This window comes from Amia ocellicauda, chromosome 14 (genome assembly GCF_036373705.1).
Source record: "Amia ocellicauda isolate fAmiCal2 chromosome 14, fAmiCal2.hap1, whole genome shotgun sequence".
Classification (NCBI taxonomy): Eukaryota; Metazoa; Chordata; class Actinopteri; order Amiiformes; family Amiidae; genus Amia; species Amia ocellicauda.
In genome coordinates, this window is record NC_089863.1 from 26135533 (window position 1) to 26157919 (window position 22387).

General features: G+C 44.5%; 1 protein-coding gene across 1 annotated transcript; it reads left to right on the plus strand.

Annotated features, from left to right (window-relative positions):
• Nucleotides 1-711: 711 nt before the first annotated feature.
• cdc42se1 (CDC42 small effector 1) lies at nt 712-20891 on the plus strand. Its single transcript, XM_066721401.1, has 5 exons — nt 712-880; nt 6802-7247; nt 11624-11728; nt 17442-17522; nt 17967-20891. Exons 2-4 carry the CDS (start codon nt 7194-7196, stop codon nt 17508-17510), a joined length of 228 nt encoding a protein of 75 aa, XP_066577498.1. The 5' UTR covers nt 712-880; nt 6802-7193; the 3' UTR covers nt 17511-17522; nt 17967-20891.
• Nucleotides 20892-22387: the final 1496 nt, after the last annotated feature.

The following is a 22387-nucleotide window of genomic DNA, read 5'->3' on the forward strand; positions in this document are numbered from 1 at the left end:
TACAATTTGAACAATTATTATTATTATTATTATTATTATTATTATTATTATTATTATTATTATATGCAGTTATTGCTAATGAATGAATACATGATATTCACAATGTAATACATTTGTAACACATACACATATAAAGTAAATATACTAATGTGGTTAATACATCATCAATGCTCTACAATTTGAACAATTATTATTATTATTATTATTATTATTATTATTATTATTATTATATGCAGTTATTGCTAATGAATGAATACATTATATTCACAATGTAATACATTTGTAACACATACACATATAAAGTAAATATACTAATGTGGTTAATACATCACCAATGCTCTACAATTTGAACAATTATTATTATTATTATATGCAGTTATTGCTAATGAATGAATACATGATATTCACAATGTAATAAATTTGTAACACATACACATATAAAGTAAATATACTAATGTGGTTAATACATCATCAATGCTCTACAATTTGAACAATTATTATTATTATTATTATTATTATTATTATTATTATTATTATTATTATTATTATTATTATTATATTCTAAACCTCTTACATCCATTGTTATCAAACAAAGCGAGCGGTTTTGAAGTGTTGCCACTTTTCACGCCTGGGTGCAGTTCCCGTGATGGCCCAAGGGAGGCGCTCTTCAGAAGAAATGACTTTGAAAAAGCACAAAAAAAAAAAAAAAGTTCTCGTTTCAAACCTAAGAATTTCCTGATTGAAAGCTGGGAACCACACCTCGGTGAGTCTGTACAGAGCTGCCGAGTCCGGATAGTACAGTCCTGCCTGAAAGGAAAAGGGGGAAAAAAGGCTTTTCAGAGGGAATCTGGCCTCTGGACTGAAGTCTGAGACAACCGAGGTAAGTGAAGAGAAACCCAAGTACTTGATGTTGGCGTTTTTGTGTCCCAGCCCGGGACCGGACTGGGTCTGTGCGGGGCTCACACTGAAAAGCCGATCCCTTGTGCGTTTTCTTAAGTTGGTTGGAGGGGAAGTAGTTCCTGTAACGGATACTTTGTGTCTTTGAGTCGCTGGCAAATGCAGATTGGTGTCAAAATTGTACGTAAAAGTCAATAATAACGTGCATGCAGCTGGGACCGAAAATATACAGTTTCCAGTGTTGAACTTGAGCCCCAGGCAGCTACAACACACACACACACACACACACACACACACACACACACACACACACACACACACACACACACACACCACCTAAACAATGTAATTAAGAAAATGTAACTCATTTCGCATGTGTTTGCAAACATATATTGTGTTACAATGGTGCGCTGTGAACTAGATTGTTTTATGGATCATTAACTATAGACACGCAAGGTGCACATTGATGCACATAACGCATGGCATTAAATACTTGTATTTATTTCTATATTTTGATTTCATTGATTGATATGGGTGCTGGTAACAAAATATTAACATGATTATGGAAATAAAGTCAAATGTGTGATGGCTAATTACAATTAGAGGTCTTCACTTTGTTCTGACTATTAAGACATTAAAAGTTGCAATGTTTCTGTAAAACGTTATAAGTATCATTTCAGATATGACGGATGGTTTGCCATTTTGTGAACGTCACCGCAGCCTCCTGTCCCAGACTCAGTGATTGTCACGATTATGTCCTGGATTAATAGAGAAAGCGATGCAATTAACGTTTTTGTCAAATAGGTTTGGGTGGTTTTAACATGCTCAATTGGCTGATCATGTATTGGACGGTAATAAAAACTGAACTTGGAAATGTACTTTTTCCCCTTTAAAATGTATGATCAGGTTCCAGGCTTATAGTTTTGTCTGTCTTCTTGTATTATTGGACGACGAGGCTTATCAACCTTTTCTGTTACATGTTATGAAAGCAAATCCCCCTCTTCATCGGACACCTTTAACCCCAAGACGTTTTGCGTATGTCACCATAGTTGTACTGGCCCAAGAAGAGCGCTCATTGTCCTATCGGTCAACCTCCGGGCAGTTGGTCATCTAGCGGTCCTCACCGCGGCCACAGGCGCCTTCCACACACAGTGGTCTGTGAAATGTAGTCATTTGCTCAGAAAGAGAGCAACAAAATCAGCCTTGCTTCGGCCAAGGCCTGTTGACAGCCGCACAAAAAGAAATCTAAAATAAATATGGGAAGCAGGAGTCTATTTGTGTCACCAGCTGGAGACATGCCATCTCCCTCCCCGGTCAAATGCACTGACTCCTCGCTCTCCTGTGTTTACCGGGGGAAATTACGTTTGTTTCTCAACCCGTACCAGCTTGTGCAGTCTGTAACACTTACTACACAACCGAGGCCCCTTTCTTTCATCCCTATCTAGCCGATCTGCTCGGTGTCACCTATAAATAACCCCCTTCCTGTATCTATTGGCCCATCTGTTTATCTGTCCATTTCCCTCTGTTCACATCTGTCTATCACATTCCCTCAGATCCGCTTTATCCTTTTGGTTAATCATGTATTTTGCCTTTATCTTGCTGGTGTTGTCAGTTCTTCATTTTGCATCTGTGACAATAAGTATTTCTTTCCCACTGCCTCCGTCTGCTCCAGATGTCCCATTTTCTCTGTCTTGCCTCATCCCTGACCGCTTTTGTGCTTCAGTTACCGTCAACGTTATGTCATTCAGTCTTGCAGGAGGGTTATCGACTGCTGTTTCATCTATACGTTTACTCTGCTGTGCTGGTATTCCTTATTCAAATTATTGACACGCCTGAAACACACACACACACACACACACACACACACACACACACACACACGTGTAACTGCAATCGTTCCCCACCCTTTCTAAAACATTCAAGCTTCGAGCCAAGGTTCGCTTCGAGCAACGTGCTCCGACACGCACAGGGTTTGTGTCGAGACTGGCGCTTCAGAATGCGCGGTGGTCGAAAACCTCCCTTTAAAAGCAAGGCCCTCGAGCCGGAGAACAAAAAGCGTCTAATTTACGGCCGATTCCTGGAACGGAAAAGACCCAGGGCGGCCGTCGTGCTGCTGTGATGTCCCTCCCTGCCTGAAAGTGCGCGACACATACGTCCCTTTTGAAGTGGTTTGCCCGTTTTCTGCTCGACGCTTTGTTCTAGTCCTGGATGGGTCGCCTGAGAGTTGAAAGCGTTGCCTCTATTGTTCGGCGTAAATCAGTTTATCATAACAACATAATAAAGATGTCACTCATGCGGGAAACATTGTTTTCGTCACATTTCATTCTGAGGGATGACCCGTGGCAGATTTCGTACTGTAGTGCACAGAGGTCAGCAGCAGCACGTGTAGACAATGCAATCCCAGAAGGCTGCAGCACTTGGCTTGGGTTGGTCTTGTGTGTCTTCCATTACGTCACTGCGCCCCCCTCTGGCGTGACCTCTGACCCGCACAAACGCACAAGCGGTACCTGCGTTGGCCTGTGGGCACTCGTCCTCGTTCGGTCTAAATCTGTACACCAAAGGGGCGAGAGCACACCATGCCACACGCTCACAAACCCACACACGCCTCCCGTACCAAAAACAACCCGTGATGTAGACCAAACCAAAAATTGCCAAGGTGTTAATATGGAAAGTGCAGCTCTGTTACCTAACTTGGTTTAGCACCAACCAGGCAGCTATAGGGCTAAAACTTATTGTGTGTGTGTGTGTGTGTGTGAGTGTGTGTGCGTGCTGTTCGATACACTACATGCGTGACCCCAGCCTTTCCGTTTTCAGCTGGGGATCCCAAGGGATGTTAATGAGCCAATCAGCTTTCCTTATTCAGCCTTGTGTTTTTCTCCGCTATAGGAGGACGTCCGTTTACTAAGTTCAGGTGTCGAAAAGGCAGAGCGCACCCCGTGTTTTACAAGTCGATGCGAGGAAGGCCTAGAAGAACGATGGGCGGCGGGGTGGTGGATATTGTGGCGGGAGTAAATCAGATTGCTACTTTTTTTAATAATGCAGAGTCTAATATTTTTCAAATGTATTTACTTACTGTTTTATTTGAATGAATCTGTCTTTTGACTGATCTTGTTTAATGTCAGCTAGGCAGAGAGGGAGGGAGACAAGGAGAGACAGACAGAGCGAGAGGGAGACACAGGGGGAGAGTCATGTCATGCTTATAAAGCTTGCTTTTGAATTCGAGAGAGAGAGGGAGACACAGAGAGTGAGCCTATTTATAGCACGGTTAAAACAGTTGGAAGTGGCCGATGCTCTGCAAAAAAGCCTTCATTGTGATCCAGCCCCTGCCCCCTGCCCCCACATCTCCTTAAAGAATGGTCTTTCCCTGTCCCCCCCCCCCACACACACACACACTTCTCTCCCTCGTATGAAAGGCTAATTCTGCACCATGTGCCATGTGTTTATGGACACACTGCTGTCTTTCACTGCGGCCCAGGCCTCTATGACATCACATTTTCCCTCCACACAGACGCCTCACGATCATGAGATTCAGTTAGAGAATTGTCACCCCCCCACGCCACTCGCCATCCATAGAATGATGCCCCCCCCACCTTAAAATTTGTATTTACTTTCCATTTTGTCAAATTTCGAAAATATATTTTTAGATTTGTATTGATGATCATTAATAAATGTAATTCACTTTCTTTGTGCATATGGTTTCTTCTGTCGAGTCGGAAGCCCCATGGCTGAGCTCTCAATTACTTAATTGAAGTAAGTCTGCTTAGATTTAACTGTTTAAAATCATTAAAAGGCTCTGATTTAGGAAATTGTTACTTCAATTAAGGTTCAATTAAGTAATTGAGAGCTCGGTTGGTGTTCTGTGGCTGATTGTGGAAGTCCCTGATGTGTCCTGTCCTTAAACCTCCTCCCTTTTTGCACTCCCCCCGTAGCCAACCTGTCCTGCTCAAATATGAGACTCTACCCACATTGTACACTTGTCAACTGAGCAGACCAAGACTCCCTTTAAATAACTTTGTGATCAATTATCAGGTTTAACAAGTTAGACTTTATCTTCGCCGGTCTCTCTTGATGTCACCATCCAGTGACCGGTAAGAAACAGCCAGCGCTCGGTCTGAGCTCATATGCAACAGTCAGCCTGCGGTTTGTGAAAGCGCGTGTCGGCCTGCTAGTGCAGACAGCTGGGCAGTCCGTGTGTGGAGGAGAGACTTAAGAAACATGGAAAGTTTTGAAGTCTCCCGTGCTTGTGTGTTTATTGAGGGGTGGGTGGGGTGTAGACGGACGGCTTTCTGTGCAGAGGCGCGATTGGGTGTTGCCACCACAACAGGAAGCTGCTTGCTGGAGAAAAGTGCACTGCGAGGTTTACAAACGCTGGTAGAACGGGCCAGAAGGGGGAAAAGTGTGGTCAAGGCTATGGTTAGCAAACTTGAGGTGTGTGATTTGGGTGGTGCCTGGTCCTCGTTCCGGTAGACCTCCGCCTCTCTACTAAATCTAATCACTAATTTCTTCCCAGTCTTTCAAAATTGATACATTGATGATTATGTCAACTGTAGAGTGGTGGTCAGGGCTCTGGACACTGAAGTGGAGGGTCGTGGGTTGAATCCCAGGTGGGGGGCACACGCTGTTGTACTCTTGAGCAAGGCACTGTACCCAGAATGCACCAGTACAGACCCAGCTGTGTAAATGTGTCACTGGATGTAAAAAATAGTGATATATTGTCAAATGTAAGTCACCCTGGATACAGGCGTCTGCTAAGAAATGTAATCATAATAAAACTGGGTAGATTCCCACACTGCGAGTCTGCGAGTCACTGTGAGTGTTCGAGGTCGATGAGTTCATTTTTTTTCTCTCTCTCTCTCTCTCTCTCTCTAATGGCTCTGTCATTTGTTTATTCATTTCCACTGTGGGAAATCGAGGGCTTTCCAACTGGGTTCTTGCAGGCTCTGCAAAGGAGACTCAGACGCCGCCGCCATGATGTTGATGTATATTAGACAAGGGGGAGATCCTGGGGGTTATTTTTAGCATCCCACTTGGATTGGGTTTGTTGTAAGGGTAACCGGGCAGCCAGTGCGTTCCGGTTTGACCTCACTGGGATTTATTTTTTCTTTTTGCTGCCAATGAAAAACTTCCACCCCCCACGTTGGTCTGAATCACCAGTGACCTCATGTCGTTAGGTCATCAATAAACAGTCTAGACTCCTTGCCTGTCGGATCTAAATTAGCAGAGCGAGAGAGGACAGTCAGTCAGTAGAAAAGACTAGACTTTTTCAAAAAGAAAGCATTTTGGATTTTTACCCTCCCCTTTTAAGTGTACTTTTGTACCTGAGGGCAGTGGAGTGGCACTCTGGAGTGGAGGGTCGTGCGTTCAATCCCAGAATGCTTGAGCACAGCACTGTCCCAGAATGCATCCGTACAAACCCAGCTGTAAAAATGGGTCATTGTATGTAAAAATAATGTGATATATTGTAACAAGTCACCCCGGATAAGGGAGTCTACTAAGAAATGTTATAATAACAGAACAAAGCTGTCTATAGTCGAATCTGCCCACTGTAACTGATCGTCCGCATCCCGGCGCGTAACATTCCCGCTGGGTTGGATCTTAACCACATTTAGATTGCAACCATAGCTTCCCTTTCATTTGAGATTGAAGGAAGAGTCTCCTTGGTCTCTGTCAAGGCCTTTTAAGTTTGAAATCCTGAGTCTGGCGCATTAAAACAGCGGGGAGAGACAGAATTGGGCACTGTGTCCCTACTTCATAGCATGGGGGTCACAGTCAGGCGCATCGGAGGTGTTCAGTTGTCGCTGTTCTGGTTTTCGGACCAGGTGGGACACGGTAACCCACATGAGAGGAACTTGACTCTCTAACGGCGCCACCATCGCTCAGTGGAATTTGTGTTTGTCTCGACAGGTCGGAACAGAGAACAGCGAAACCGCAAGCAGACGCACCGAAAGAGAGTGAGAGTGAGGATCTGTCGGCAGCCAGGCGGAAGAGAGACGAGAGAGCATCCGAGGTTTTGGGATTACACCACTGGGAGGCAGAAGGGGGGGCTGAGGAAGGACTTGGATCACTTGGATGGAGTAGCCCCCTAGCAAGGACCCCAGAGGATTGGATTACTACAGATTGGACCCTCCCCTCCCCCCCCCTTTTTTTTTTCTTTTTCCCCATCCTCCCCTTCCCACTCCCTCCTTTCCTCTTCCCTCCACCCACTGCCTCTGCCAGTTGAGAGCTGGGAAGAGGTGACTTCAAGGAACCGGGATTTATTAATTTATTTTGTGAATCATTGGTGGAGGACTCCAAACATGAGCGAGTTCTGGCACAAGATCGGATGCTGTGTGGCGGAGAAACCCCAGCCGGTAAGATCAGTCGTCGTCACGGAAAAAAAACGTATCTCGGTTACCCCCCCACCACTCAAAAGCACTGACTGTCCAGCCCTAGGGTAGGGAGTGTCTTATTAAGTCTTTCAAGGCCTGTCTTCAAAGTATAACTGAAATTAAAAACTGACGCTAACCAGACCCATTAGGTTCATCGTAGAGAGATTTGATCCGGATCAGTGGTGTCATGTTTACACTGCCACTTGATCCAGATCAACGGTCGGCCGCCACAGGGGTCTTCGCATGCACAGTAGCACTCAAGTCCAAACTGAATTATAGGTATATTCAATCAGTCCTTCAGAACACAGAGCTAAACATTGAAAACTGTCATTTTATCGCTGTACGAATTAGTGTAACAACCATTCTATTCCAAGGCATTTGCATATTTGTTTGCAACCTAAGCATTTCAAATAAAAACATTTATAAGTTTTTGCTGACATAAAATAAGCCATTTAGTGTGAATTTTAACAATTGTATTTATAATATGGGAAGTAGGGAATTGTTCTCTTATCTGCCCCCAGATAGAATTCACATTTAGTAAACTATGTGCTGTGCTATACTATGCCAAGGATATAGACCACTTTAATGATAATACTTGGATAGCATTCTAACAATTGTTTTCTCAAAAAGTGTTACCCCGCTGACGAACAACGTCCAACCCATTCAGTTAATGGAAATTACTCTGCAGCCACTGGCAAATTAGTCTCTCTATTTGAGCACATCTATGCAAAGTTCGTTTATAGGATTTCTCGCTTTGAAGAATCCGGTTCCTCCAGCCTGTCTTTCTCACGGCTCGGTCCGCAGCCGCCCAGGTCTTCAGCTGGGGCTGCTGAGCATCTGACAGGTTGAGTAACTGGTACTTTCACCTTTTTCATTTTGATTCATACTTTCACTTTGCCCAGCCTGCGCAGAAACAGGCTGGGTTTTTCCAGGATTTCGCTCCGGGATTATAGCCGACTATTCGTTGATGAATGGTTTTGCTTGCACTCGTTCACACACGCGCTCCTACCAGGTCCCGCGCACCTTTAAATATCTGCAGTGTCCGCACAGCGGGTAGGTTTTCTAAAATGGGAGTTCGCACAAGTTCACTCTGAGGAAGAAAAGGGATCATTTTATTTTGGAGCGGCCACTACACTGGGTACCAGAGGCAAGAAAAAGCCTCGCTACCCTGGGGTCGGCTGATAGGCATTTGACCGAGCTGCCAGTTGCTTAGTCAAAGCTTTGATTTAATCTAACTGGGCATTTTAAATTATAATCTTTTTGGCAATTGGAGATTTTTAGGCTTCCTGTAACATTTTTATTTGTACCTGCAAATCCACAACGTGTTTGGAAGCTGGAAAGGATTTATAAAGTAAATAGAAAGTATTAATACATAAAATGTTACGAGCAAGGCTGGAATGAAAACCAGACACCCCCAGGATTATGTAGTGCGGTCTACAACCTGAGAAAAGCTTGAATTAATTCTGTTAACTGCTGCGTAAATTAAAAGGGGTGGAACCGTTCTATGCCCAAGTTGAATGGGCAAGGACACAAATGGAGAACTGGCAGCCCTCACTGCGGCAGCAAAACGGCCCACTGTGGCCTCGACCCCGCAGTGCTGCCAGCCTGCCCCTCCCCCACGCCCACCTCCACTCCTCCAATTGGCCCTCTCCTCCCCCGCCCGGCCAATCGGCAGGACTCTTGATGGAGTCCGCATTGTCTCACTCGCCTGCTCTTCCTGTAACCCCCCCACCCCCCCTGCTCCCAGCTTCCTGCGCGGTGGTCACACAGGAGTTGCATAAGCGCGGTCCTCTCCCTCGGCCGTCTCCGTCACGGCACGAAAGTCAGGATCCCAGAGAGAGGAAGTGGGTCGTCGGGCCCTCGGCGTCGTACCATTTTATTTTTAGACCTATTTGTTTGTTCTATTGTTGGGAACAAAGTAGGCTTCAACCTGTGAGGAATGTTTTCTGGTTTCTTAATTTTTTTGTTTTCCCCTCTCCCCTATATAGATTTCCCCCTCCAAAATTCACTCCTCTACAACAAACTGGTCTTTGGACTCACTGCACACAAAGCCAAGTAGTTATTGGAAATGTTTTTTTATTGATTTAGTTTCTCTATAAACATTTTATCCCCACGCACATGCGCCTGACAAACTGTTTTATTTTCAACCCTTTGTCACTGTTTATCCATATTATTATTGTTGTTCATGCTATCAGTATAGTTAATGATTGAAGAGCAATAATTACATGCAGTTCATTGTCGTGGGCACAAACAAGGTTATATAAACATATTCCTCAGCCAGTGGATTTGATTGGGTTAGTGGACTATAAAGACTAGCTGCCGGCTTAATGGCTTGGTTGCTTCACTGCTTCCCATTGTGATTCAAGTGACGAGCCGGTGCTTGAAATACCGCCCCAGTGTGTAAAAATAAAAATAAATCGTCATCGACACAATTGTCACGCTTGGGCCTGGGTGTTAGAGCCTGCTCCTATTTGTGCTTGGTGTTGTGCCCCTCACACGTCTCTCTGCCACTGTTGCTCTCTCTTGTATGGAAGTGCTAGGCTACGTCCTCGGTATCTTCTCGAGACTAGTCTCTCATCCAGTGCTTGCACTGCGGGCTTCTCCGTTGATCCTTCTGTCAATTGTTTTGTTTGTTTTTAAATGATAAAAAAAAAAAAAATGATACCGGTTTTTAAAGTAAATTGATAAAATCATGCACCAGGTCCAGTCGCACACAAATCAAGAACAAACCTGTCTAAAAGGGAGAAAATATAATCTCTGAATCTGAATAAATGAAAGTGATCATATGTTGTGTTCTGAGAAGTTTTAGTTTTTCCCCCCGTGCTCAGTTTAAGACTCGTGGTCAGACACATTCAGACTTGATGGGGAGGTCTCGGATTTAGATATTGGTACGGTACTGTCATTTGTACTACCTTTTATTTTCATTTTTTAATTCACACACACTGATATACTAGTTGATATAAATCTTCTCGCGCCACCATTCAAAAGCGAAAACTTGATCTCTTTCTAGTGGATATGAGCTGATCGCCACGAAAACAGCATCTTCCACGGCATTCAGCGCCTCTTTTAGGTGGCAGATCTTATCGGCACGAGATCAGGTGAAGATGCACCGGGCCCCCACGCTGGCTTCAATACCAGAGCTCTTTCGAAACTGTTGTTTCCCAGAAGTGTTGGCTCCGCGCTCGGCCTGCGGAGCGTGTCGTGGCAGGTGACGATGTTACTGCCGCAGAGCGTGGGCGGACGTGTGGGAACTGGCCCACCGGAGCGCCCCGAGGGGAGGCTTGGTAATTTGAAGGCCGCTCTGGAGGGGAGGACACAGTAGACAGGCAGGAGCAGATAAGGTGTAGAGCGGTAAAATAAAATGGATAGGGCAAATCGGCCAGACGCCCGCTGCCTTCGAGCTGGATCCCTTTCTTGGTCTTGTATATCTTGTCTACGTATTACGGTGAATATGTTTAGTAGTGTCGTCATTGTTGTGCCACACCAGTGCGGTTTCTACACAGAGCTGCGCAATAGGAGCGCTGTTAGTCTCCAAAAATTACACCTCCCTCCCGCCCCGCTGACCTTTACTGAGATGACCACCCTTCCCTAACAAAGGAATGTGCAATTACACTCTGCGCTCGCTCGCCATGACTGCGGTGGCCCGAGCGACTAGCACCATCGGTGAAACCAGGACTGGGCTTTAATGCACTGTGGGAGCCAGTGTTTGGGCCAGCGTTGAGACTTGTCAGGGTAATTATGAAGTACCGGGCGCTGGAATGATTATATTTAATGCGCCGCTGAAAGGGGTTTAGCTGGGTTTTTACGGCACTGAGATTGTAAAATGAGGCAAAAAGGCAGCAAGAACTGGAAGGTCTTATGAGGTGCATTCTAGTGTCTGGCTCTGGCCATGATATGTAAGTATGTGACTCATCATTTTTATTCTTTCTTACAATTTATTTTCACTTCTTACGAAAGTTGGAACAGGGGACAGCATACTAACAATCAGCCTCAGGCTATTGTACTGTAACTTGCCATCATGTGATTCCCCTCTCTAGCTGTGGGGAAATGCCAGTGCTTCTCCACTCATAAAAGTACAAAGGTTAAAACCAACAAAACAAGCATTGCCGTTCCTCGTATTCCCCCCTTGAAGCCGGTGAATTAGTGCTGTCTACACAATATGAACACAAAAACACGGTGATGCACTTCTAGTGTCACTACAAGATGTGTTGCATCATCCTGTGACCTTGAGTACAGTTAGTTTGACAAGGATTAGGCACATTTTGCCATATGTATTGACCCTCTGCTGCCAGCCCAAGTGCATGCTGGGATGGGTTGCTGGGCCTGCTCCTAACCAACTGTGACCATCTGTGTTTCAGAAGAAGAAGAGGAGGAAGATCGACCGCAGCATGATTGGGGAGCCCATGAACTTCGTCCACTTGACGCACATCGGCTCCGGGGAGATGAACGAGGGGCTGCAGCCGGTAAGAGCTACTGCCCGTGCAGAGGGTTCAAAGGTCACCGAGGGTTCTGGGTTGTAGTTGGGTTTAGCAAGTTCCCCTTCTAGTCCTGGAGAGACGCATGCTCTCGAACTCCAGTCAGTGCCTGGAGGTCCTGTTATTCTTGACTAATTAAATCCTCAACAACGACAACAAAAACAATGTTTGGAACGAAGAATTGGTAGATATGGTGTCCGTCAGGGGTCAAGTCAAGATCTTAAAGTGAGGGATGAATTATTTGAACAAGAAAACATAATAGACCTACAAAGTAAGGTCAGAAGTTCCTAGGGCAGCAGTCAAACCTGGGATCAGACTGGCACATCCCAACCAAGGCAGCGTTAGCCTGGCAATGCCCATTCCACCAAGCACAGCCAGAGTCAAGAGACCAGTCTAGCTCCTTTCCTGTCAACAGTATCTTTGACACAGTGGCCATATCTCCAGCAGACAGTCAAAGTCCCCTGTTGGCATGGCCTTCTCCTTTCCGGTCTGGGTCCCTGGCTGACTATCCCCTCGGCTCCCTTGAAACAAGGAAAGCAAGGAGGAGAAGAAGAAAAGGAGATAAAACCGTTTGAGGCAATTGAACGTCTTAAAGTAAAGACTTGCCATCATTTGCGGCATTGTGGTTTTAGTTTTTTTGACTGAAACTGAAATTCAAAATTAAATGGCTTACTCTAGGCAAGAGAGGGAGTGTATTATACTGGTTGCACCTGAGTTTCTCAGGTGTTTACTTACCTGTTTAAATGTAAATATGATTATTTTTTTAAGCAGACGACAATATTCATTTGATTACCTGCGTAACGTGATTATTTCGTGAGGTGAAAATGCAGCTCTAAAGGGGCTTTCACACCGGACACGGCAGAGCGGCGGAGTTTAGAATCGGCAAAGCGGAGCGCAAGAGATGAACCATTTTCAACTTTTGCCGCGCTGGGCCGTGACGTAAACGTAAATCAGCCAAACGGAGAAATGTACAAGGCTCAGTGGAGATATCAAAATAATTTAAATGGAGAAGAAACTTATCAGCGATGATTTTAATATGTAATATTTCTATGATAATTGTCAATACAATGAAAAAAGCCAATATAGTCTGAAAAGTGCTATTGAGCAGCAGGTTGATGAGCTTTTCAGGATCGCAGCTTGCTTCGATAATGAAAGAGGTCGAAAATTATGGGATTATGATAGTGGTATTGGAGGAGTTTAAATTTATTTATGTAGGTCTGTGTATTTATTTTGTGTAAGCACCTTAAGTCTCAACAGTGGCTCTAGAAGGTGCCTCTCTCCGTGATCGGCCCGAGCCTCTTCCAATGGAGGGGCAGGGATGGTTGTGTGCGGAAATGGGTTGGATGGGCTTAACTAGATGGAGGGACATTCATGGTACCTCTTGGTAGAGATGATTCAGTCATTGCTCTCTGGCGTCAGAAGAGGCCATTATTAGAATGGCCAGCGGTGGCCGTCGGTTATGGTGTACGTCGGTCTCCACAGGATTAAAAAATAAATACACCCTGCGGTCTTGTGTGCGAGATCTCCAGGGATTTTAGACGGATCTGGGTGGAGTGCGGCTCTCTCGGGGTTCCTGGCTCGAATCCAGCCAACACATTCCAAGGCCCTGATCTCTCTACCCATGAAAACCCGACTGTGTGAACCTGCGTCAGTGGACTTCGGGTAAAAGTGTCTCCCGAACCACAGCGACCACGGTACGGAAGAAAAACGGCAGAAGTCGGGTCCCGGTACTAGATCTTCCCCAGCAAAAGCTTGTTCTCCTCTCGTTCAGCTCTCCTCAGACAGTGATTTATTCTTTGTTTAAAACCAATCGAACGCCAGGCGAGAGCAGGGATTCACACTAGCGACAGGAAGCGGCGGGAGCAACTCCTGAAATAACAGGAAGTCCCTGCTGTAAACGGTTTCGTTAAGGTAATCCAAAATAAGGCCTTTGTTCGTTTAAGTTCAAGTAAGGCCTGAGTCAGGTTTTCTGGAAGGGTGACTGGAACAGCAGAGCAAAGACATGTGAGGTTTTTCCCAGAGTCTGTTTTTCTTCCTGGTTTTCTCGTTTTGAATGAGGGGAAATAATAAGAACATTCCTCTCCCAGGTATGGAAGTTTCCTAGTCATTTTGTCCCGTACATACGAAGCCGCTGTACTTGCCCTGTCTCATGTTTTCATCTTTAGTAATTTCACCAACTGCTTTTGATGGTTATTTAGTGGATTTCCATTTCACACGCACCTTGGTATTATTATTGTCATCTTTCCATCTTTCCTTTTTCATCCCCCTCTCCCCTTTTTTTTCCCTTATTACAATTTCCTTTCTTAATCTTTCCTTCATCTTTTCTCTCCCATGCTATCCTTCTCCCTCAGTGCTTGGGGTGGTGGGAAGGCGTTGTCTTTCTGTCACATAGCTATGTCTCAAAGATGGATTCCCTTGATACCATAGCAAAACACCTCCATACCTTATGGACATGAATTCCAGACAGATTACTGATTTCCAGCTATTTTGGAAGAAGTTAAAAGTCGTATCAACTTAACATACTCTGTGGTCTACTGGACAGTATTTAATAATAAAAATAATAACAATAATAATAAATGACTGATGTAGTTAGACATCCCCATTGGTTTTTATTATTGTGGGAAAGGCTGTAATGGAAAAGCAATAATTACGTATTGAAGTGGCGTTTTAATAACGAATCGTGGCATCTCCACACGGACGCAAAGTGTTTCTTTCTCTGGAAACCCTTTCCCTGTTATAGAAACCAAGAGATGGCTGTGATGGCGAGGGCCGGGCCCAGGTCTGGTGAGCTGTAGGGCGTCTGTGCTTTCTGTTTTAGATCCTTCATAAATCAGAGATGGGGATTAATCTGTCTCGCGCGATCCAAATTCCACTTTCGAGCTTCAAAGATTTCAGTCTCTCGGTTATGCAGAAGCAGCTCAAGAACCTTCTGTGGTTTTTGGGACTTTTCTGCAAGGGGAGGGGGTGATCGGAGGTCCAGTAACAACCCGGTATGTAAGGAATAAACCTGCAGCTAGGATATAGGAAGTAAAAGTGAAATTGCTTGAGATTCACTGGCAAACGCAGCCCCCAAACTCTGGTCTATCCCAGAATCCCTTTTCTTCTCCCTCACAGACCTCCCTCCCCCCCATCCTCCCATGGTGATTCCTGCTCAAATAAGCGTCTGTCTCCATAGAGAGGGAAGTTGCAGCAAAATCCTTAAAATAGCCCTTGATCCTGAGAAAATGCCGGGGATGCCAGTAGAGGCAGGCAGTGTTACCGGATCACAGCTTGGTTTTCGGGGGTTTCAGCATCCCAAGGCCAAAATAGCAGGCTGGCGTGGACCGCAGGGTGACCGTCTGTTGAGTTTTAACCCCCTGTCGTAAGGGGACGGCCAGCCTTACTCCCAATGAGAGTCTCAAACCCCACGGCTTGTGTAGGGCTGTCTGAAGTCTCAATACCTCAAACATGTTGGCCATCTAATTCAGCCCAGGGGTTCATTCCATTGGGCAGTGAAGAGTGAATTCCCCAAAAGATGGAGATGACCGACTCCTTCCAGATCATCCCAGACGTGTTCTTTGGCATTTAAGCCAGGTCCATGATTTGTTCCAGCTCCCAACTTTGAGACGTAGATTGTTCTATATGGGTAGATAAACCGGGGTTTACGGAATTGCCAAAGCTGAGCCCTGATATCGAAGCCTGTAAAAAGCAATTGATATCTGCTGGCCATGGCTTTTTGTAGCGAATATTTGATTTGCCTGGATTCGTGGAGCAGCTGCAGTGTAGCTGGGCAGGTGTGGTTTTCCAGCAGCACTGTTACTAGGTGTGGTCTAGCTGCCACACTCAAGGGTGCAGTGAGGTGTGTCTGTGTCAGTGTGAAGATTGTGAGTGTGAGGACTCTCTCTCTCTCTCTCGCTTGCTCTTAGAGAGATCTTACTTTCTTGAGTTGTTTCTGTTCCTCACTGTTAGTGTGTTTCTCTCTCTTCCTCCTTCTCTCTCATCTCTCGGAAGATAGTTTGTCAAAAGAAGATAATCTCAAATGGGGAAGGAAAAAAGGGCAGAAAGGGCATGGTGATGAGGAAATCTTAGGCAGGCCCTGTTAGACAGCTCTACTGTTTGCCCACGATTATGTGCTCTTTAGAAAAACAAGAAACAAAAATATCTTGGGTGGTAGGGGTGAAACAAAAAAAAATCTATTCCAATAGCAAAGGTGTAATGGATTTGAAGGTATTCATTCAAAGAAACCAAAGAAAAACTACGAGACAGAGCATGAAAATATAGAGCCAACAGTTTAGGGTACAGTTTAGGCCAGGAGAAAATGCCCGAGGGGTATTCAGGAAAGAAAGAAAAATACTATTCTTCTACACAATTGAATTCAGACCGGACACACACAGCCTCTAATCATCGATGAAGCCATCCACTGAAAGGTGTTTAGACGTTTAATCTCGTAATATTAGCCCCCGCCATTAAAATTGTATTAAATCAATCAATCAAACCTCTTTACACCTCTTTCAGACACAAACATCTGGGGAGATATTTGTCTGTTTCTTGTGCTGAGTCACTATCCCTAAAGAAATAAAGACCCACTTGACAACCGAACGTTTTCCCACCTCCTCATTGGCTGAACACAGTCACTACAAACGGGCACAAGGCACTGCAACTTTAAACTCCACTTAAAAGCGAAGTGTGGGATTTATGGAGCCATGGATGCAGATAGCCGGTCTCTCCTTTTCTTCAGCTCTAATTTAAGTATAACACAGAACGAGCAATTTCTTGGGAGGCCGAGGAACCAGACGTGAGACGGCATGTCGAGACTTTGAAACTGCGCCCTTTTCTGATGTATTTTTCCTCCCCGACTCAAGCGCGTGTCTGCGCCTTGAAGACACTTTCATCTCCAGCTGTAAACAACTCAAAAGAGGAACTCGGAATAGGGAAGTGGAGGTCCTCCTCTGAGCAAAACAAGTTATCTTGATCTTTTCTGTGACGTAAAGTCATTCACGCCAACAACAAACCAGCTCTTGGGTTTTATGATTCTGTTTTCCGCCTCACTGAGGGGTACATGAAATCTGTGGTAGTATCTAACTACACTTTCTCATGCTATCTGTTGCTATGAATCCTGGGAAATGTTCACAGCCTTCATTTGAGAGAGTTATTCGGTTTAGATCAATTCTGTCCATTAATCTGCTTCAGACAAAAATGTATCCTGGAGTTTGCTCAATAATTAGTAATCAACCTTCAAAAGTCTATCCGTCTACAGAAAAAGTAATTGTAGTAAGTACTGTAGTACATTACATGGTACTACAATATACTATAGTAATTTGTTGCTGTACTGTATTAAGCACTATAGTACATCACACAGTACTACAGTATACTGTAGTATTTGTTGTACTACTGGAGTAAGTACTATATTGCATTACAAGGTACAACAGTATACTATAGTATTTGTTGTAGTACTTTATTAAGTACTACATTACACTACTACAATATACTGAAGTATTTGTTGTAGTACTGTAGAGAATAGTACATTACATGGTGCTACAGTATACTATAATATTTGTTGTAGTACTATAGTACATAACGAAGTACTACAGTATTTCCGGCCCTGTGTTTTGTAGGACTTGATATTTCAGTCATGTAACATGCAGGGCCTGAGCTCTAAGCCAGGTATAACTCCCAAAGCCGGTCAGTGACAACCTGGTTCGGTTTTGTCTCTCTCTTGCAGTCGGGAACAGTCCAGGAACAAATGAGGTCCAAAGGTCCCAGTGTCAACGGGCGCAGTAGCTTATTATAGTGCCTTCGGAGGGTAAGTAAGCCAGTTTCCCAGCTCTGTCTTCTACGCTTACAGCCAATGTACAAATATGTGATACCGTTCAGCTCCCACGATGCCTCTGTGTGCAGACAGTCTGTAAAGACTTGTTTACTCAAGCGGAGGGGAGTAGGAATTTACGGAGCTACTTCAGGATAGACAGAACTATTTCTTGGCAACTACGCAATAAATGAGGCAGTTTAGGGAGGGCAGCAAGAAGTTCTTAAAATGTTTTGCAACCCAACAGGTAAAATCACAAACAGGCTTGAGCAGTGTAACCCACAAGGTGCTGCTCCCAATTTGGGGCGTTTTCATAGCCGTCCGAGGGAGGCAGCACCATATCGCCGGGGCCCCGTCGCCGAATTGGCTCCAAACGTGTAGTGATCGAATATGCGATCATTGAGCTGCATGTCTTGATCTTTCACCTTTTTATCTCCCCAGGCAGGAGGACAACATGGGAATCCACTATTAAGTACCCCCTTAAATTTGGACAGGACTATATCCCTTACCGTGAACTAGACCCCCAACCTTCTGGACAAAACCTCCATCACTTCCGATCCTACACAGGAGGACTTCCCCGCTGGACGCCCATCGTTTTGCCTCACCACCACCCTGCCCCCCGATCCGTAAGCCCAAAAGAATGACATCTATGGAATCCAGGAAGTACATAAAACACACAAACCAAAAAAACAACCTCCTAGTCATTTCCGATGGAGAAAGAGACTTTGGGGTTTGGAAGCAGAGTATCGTTCCACTGGTCTGACCATGGAGACTGTGTATGCACATCATGGGGGGGGTTAAGCAGGGAAGAGAAGCGTGTCCATACACTGGGCTTTGTAGCATGGGCCACTTTAATGTGTGTAGATCTCATTGTAGAACCTTTCAGGGCTCTTCTCAAAATGAACCTCCACCTTCTCCAGCTGCCAGCTTTGTGTGCACACTGCCAGACCAGCCAGAACAATTATGGACGGTCCCTTACTTATTCTTTGTCCCGAGTACATTATTAGGGGTGTGAGTGAGGGGAGGGGCTTCTTTTTGGACTTACTAAATGTAGCGTAGACTAGCAGAATGTGACGGTTTTGATTTTAATTTAATTTGCAGCCGCTGGGGCATCCGCTGGCTCGTGCTTGTGTACAGTTGAATCAAATCTGATGTGTTTTTAAGGATCATTTTACAAAATCTTGTTTTTAATTGTGGTGGTTGGTCTTTTGATGTGGGGATGTGGATTTCATGGAGCGTTTCATTTCTGACCGGCCAAACCAGGGTGGGTCCATCGGCAGACGCTCATTCTGAGACCAAATGTTAGAGGGTCTGTTTCCAGAAAGCCAAGCCAACTAGTGCTGGGTGTTTTGTTGCAAAATTGCAAAATTGTTCGCCGCGCACTGGCTGAGCGAGAGCCAGTATAGAAGCTTTTGGCCATTTCCGGTCCCCAAAACATTTCGGATCAGTCTAGAACCGCTAGACGGACTCTGACCCTCTACAAATTGACGGAATTGTGGATTCATCCACAAAACCGGGGAACTATTTTCAAGACTGAGGGAGTGGCATTTTCGTATGCCATGATCGTTTTGCATTTCGTAGCGTAAAAAAAAAAAAATTGTGCGCCTGGTTTCACATCTACCCGCAGGTATACTTGTACTTGAACGACATTATGATGAAAGGCTAGTTTGAATTCTGCAACGGCATCCCCTCGTCAATTGTTATTTCCCAGATCTTTGGACAGGATCAGAAACTGCAATTTGTATCGCCATGAATGACATGAATGGATAGTATTTAAAACATAACAAAGGTGCAACCGACAGATATAGTGACAGCAAGTGATTTTGTTTGTTTTTAAGAAGTGTGAACCGTTGCTTAAGACATACAGGCACACAAACCTACACGTCTTGCAGAAAAGGGTTCTAAGCCACGCTCACTTCAAATCGCATCAACCGCAAAAATGTGCTAGGATTCTACCTCAGCATGCCCAGTTTTTAATTAAAAATAAACACATTACAAATGAAGGTAGCAACCGTTTCAAGGGCTGGACAATTAACCATCACCACCAAAGCAACGTCACCAAAGAGTTCCACTTTCACCGGGTTGTGTAATTTTGATCCTCAACGGTCCGTACACACATTGGTCTGGTTGTACACTGGATCACCCACACTTTCGATACTTTCCATGATCCCCTTTACTGGACTATGTGACGCCTCCGAGGCTCGGTATTAACACGATGAACAGCCCTGCGTTTATATGACTGTTTTCTCCAGGTACCTCGAAAAGGAAATAGCCAGGAGGGGATCTTTTTTTTTTTGTTGCAATTTTGAACTTCTTGTTAAGTGTTCTTTGTTTTGTTTTGAATTCTTTGTTTCCCCCACCATGTGCGTAACCGTCTGCGCAAAATCCACAGGGTGTGAATCACAACTTGTCTCCCACGAATCACAGAGAGAGAATGCAACCCAAAATAATCCCCTTTAAAACATGTCAACTGTGAGATATACTTGCTAGCTTTTTCTTCCAAGAAGTGTGGCCACCTGTGAGACTTTGATTAGGACCATAACGCCGTGCCACCGAGAGATTTCTGTTCCAGTGTTTTATCAATCAATGAATCCACAAGGACCTAAAAGGCACTTCTAAGAAAGTGTCGAGGAATCATGTTCCACAGCCCCGACTCGAGTATTAACACTTCGCCAATTCAGTTTGTCTACTGATACCTGTAACTGCATTATCCAGAGGCCAGGTATTTTTATTTTAAGCTCCAGTTACCACCCCTCCCCAGAAAATTCCCAAAACCAGTGTTGGGTTTTCCACATATCTTTCTAAAGTGCTCAGCTGCACTCGGAAACCACATATCCTCTTTCAGTTTCAAACAAAAGGGCAGTTCTGTCTGTTCCGGTTCTGTTTATATATTTCGGGAATATCAATAATGACAATAATAAAAGCCATTCACTGGATTAAATATGATTAACTGTATTAGCATTTTTAATTATTATTTTAAACTGCTCTATGTGTCTGTGTTGCAAGATTTTTTTTTTTTTTTTGGTCTTTGGTCTTTTGGGGTCTTTTCCATTCCCCTTCAGTGCACCTCTGGTTTATTATTATTGTCACTAGTAATTGGTGTTTTCTTGATATTTATGTTGACTGAAAAATAACCGTGAGACTTTGCAAAGACCAGGAAAAAGCCAGCATGTTTCTATTTGTATTTTTGTTGTTTCCGCTTTGCCACTGAGGGAGGGGTCAGGTTGTTTCATTTTGTAATGATGGCTGGCGTGAATGAGGGTGCAAGACAAACGACCAAAAGAAACCTGTTGTTGAGTATTTGTGTGCTGACTTGTGGCCCTTCTGTGTTTTGTTTTTTTAAATACAGTTGATATTTTAAGTACACCCTGTGTCTCGTGAGCAGTCATTTCATTCACTACACACTATTCTGCTGTCTGTTAAGTGTTTTTTTTGTGTTCAAAAGCTCTCTCAAGTGTGGCCTGCGCAGATATACACGGCACAACACCTAGCACAAAATGGAGCATATATATAGCTTGGACTGGTATTCACTTAAATGTGTGTGTGTGTTCATTGTATGTTAGCGTTTGGGGAGAAAGGAGGAAAAAAATGTCACCTTGGATAAAGGCAGCTGCACAATAACTTGATAAGAAGCAATGTACTGGAGGACAGCCGGGGAGTGGTACAGAGTACGACCCTGAGCAGAGGTTCCCAACCCTAGTCCTGGTGGAGGCCCTACCCTGCTGTTTTTTGTTCCGAACGAGCTCTCAATTACTTAATTGAACCCCTAATTGAATTTGTATTATTTTAAACGGTACGGCTTTTAAGTGTAAAACTGTATAAGGGACTTATGTTATTAGGGAACCAACTTTTTATCAGTTACACAATTTTAAAAGTCAAATGTAAGCAAATTAGTAGTTCAATTAAGTTGAGAGCTCGGTTGGAACAAAAAGTAAAACCGTCCCGTATTTTGTTTGGAGGATTTGGAATAAATAAATAAATTAAATAAATAATTAAAACAATGTTCGGAACTGGTGCTTGGAAAACCCAATGCCAAAGGATGCAGAGGGGAATGAGAAAGTGTAGGGGGAAAGAAAAAAGAAAAGCAGGATTATTTTGTTTTGTTTTGTCAGCACTCCTCCCCCTCAGACCAGCGAAGTGAGGGTGTGGCAGCTGGTCTTGGCAGCGTTTCTATTCTGAACAGACATGATGTGATCCGGCACCTATTTTGCCAACGCCCTCTTAACTGGGGACGGACTGACTGACACTTAGAGGCTCACCTTGTTAGAAAAGGGCCAGAGAAGAAGGGGCAAAACACCAAGCTAACTCCCTGTGTTCCAGTGGCTTTTATCTGTATTTTCTGCCAAGCGATCCAGCCGTATTTCGGTTAGTTGTGTGGGTGGTGTAGTCGTTTCGTACCCGCTCTCTCCAGATTCATCTCCTCTCTTTTGTGCCAAGGTAACTGATCATTTGATTACCCGGATCTTCAGCTTCAAAACTGCTCACCGGCTGGGAAACGTGCTTTTAACTTGTTTAACTTTGCTGATCTGTCTCTGGTTCACCCTCCAGCAACACGACACACCTGAGAGAGCAGGGCCAAAACACACCAACACAGTTTACCTCCGCAGTGGTGCAAAAACGGGAAACGGCTCATTCTCCCGAGGTTTATTTTCAAGGGAAACGTCCTGCCCCGAGTTTTCAAGCGCTCCTTCAACTGTGAGCGGTTTTGGCTGCCTGGATTGGGTTTGTTACACAGTCATGTGACCATACATAACAGGAGCCACCTGCTCTGTGCTTCAATGCCAAGGGCTCGGATGTGTTCCCAAGAAAAGAGGCCCAAGCCTAATGTTGAAGGTTTGGGAATAAAGAACCAATCCCATTCA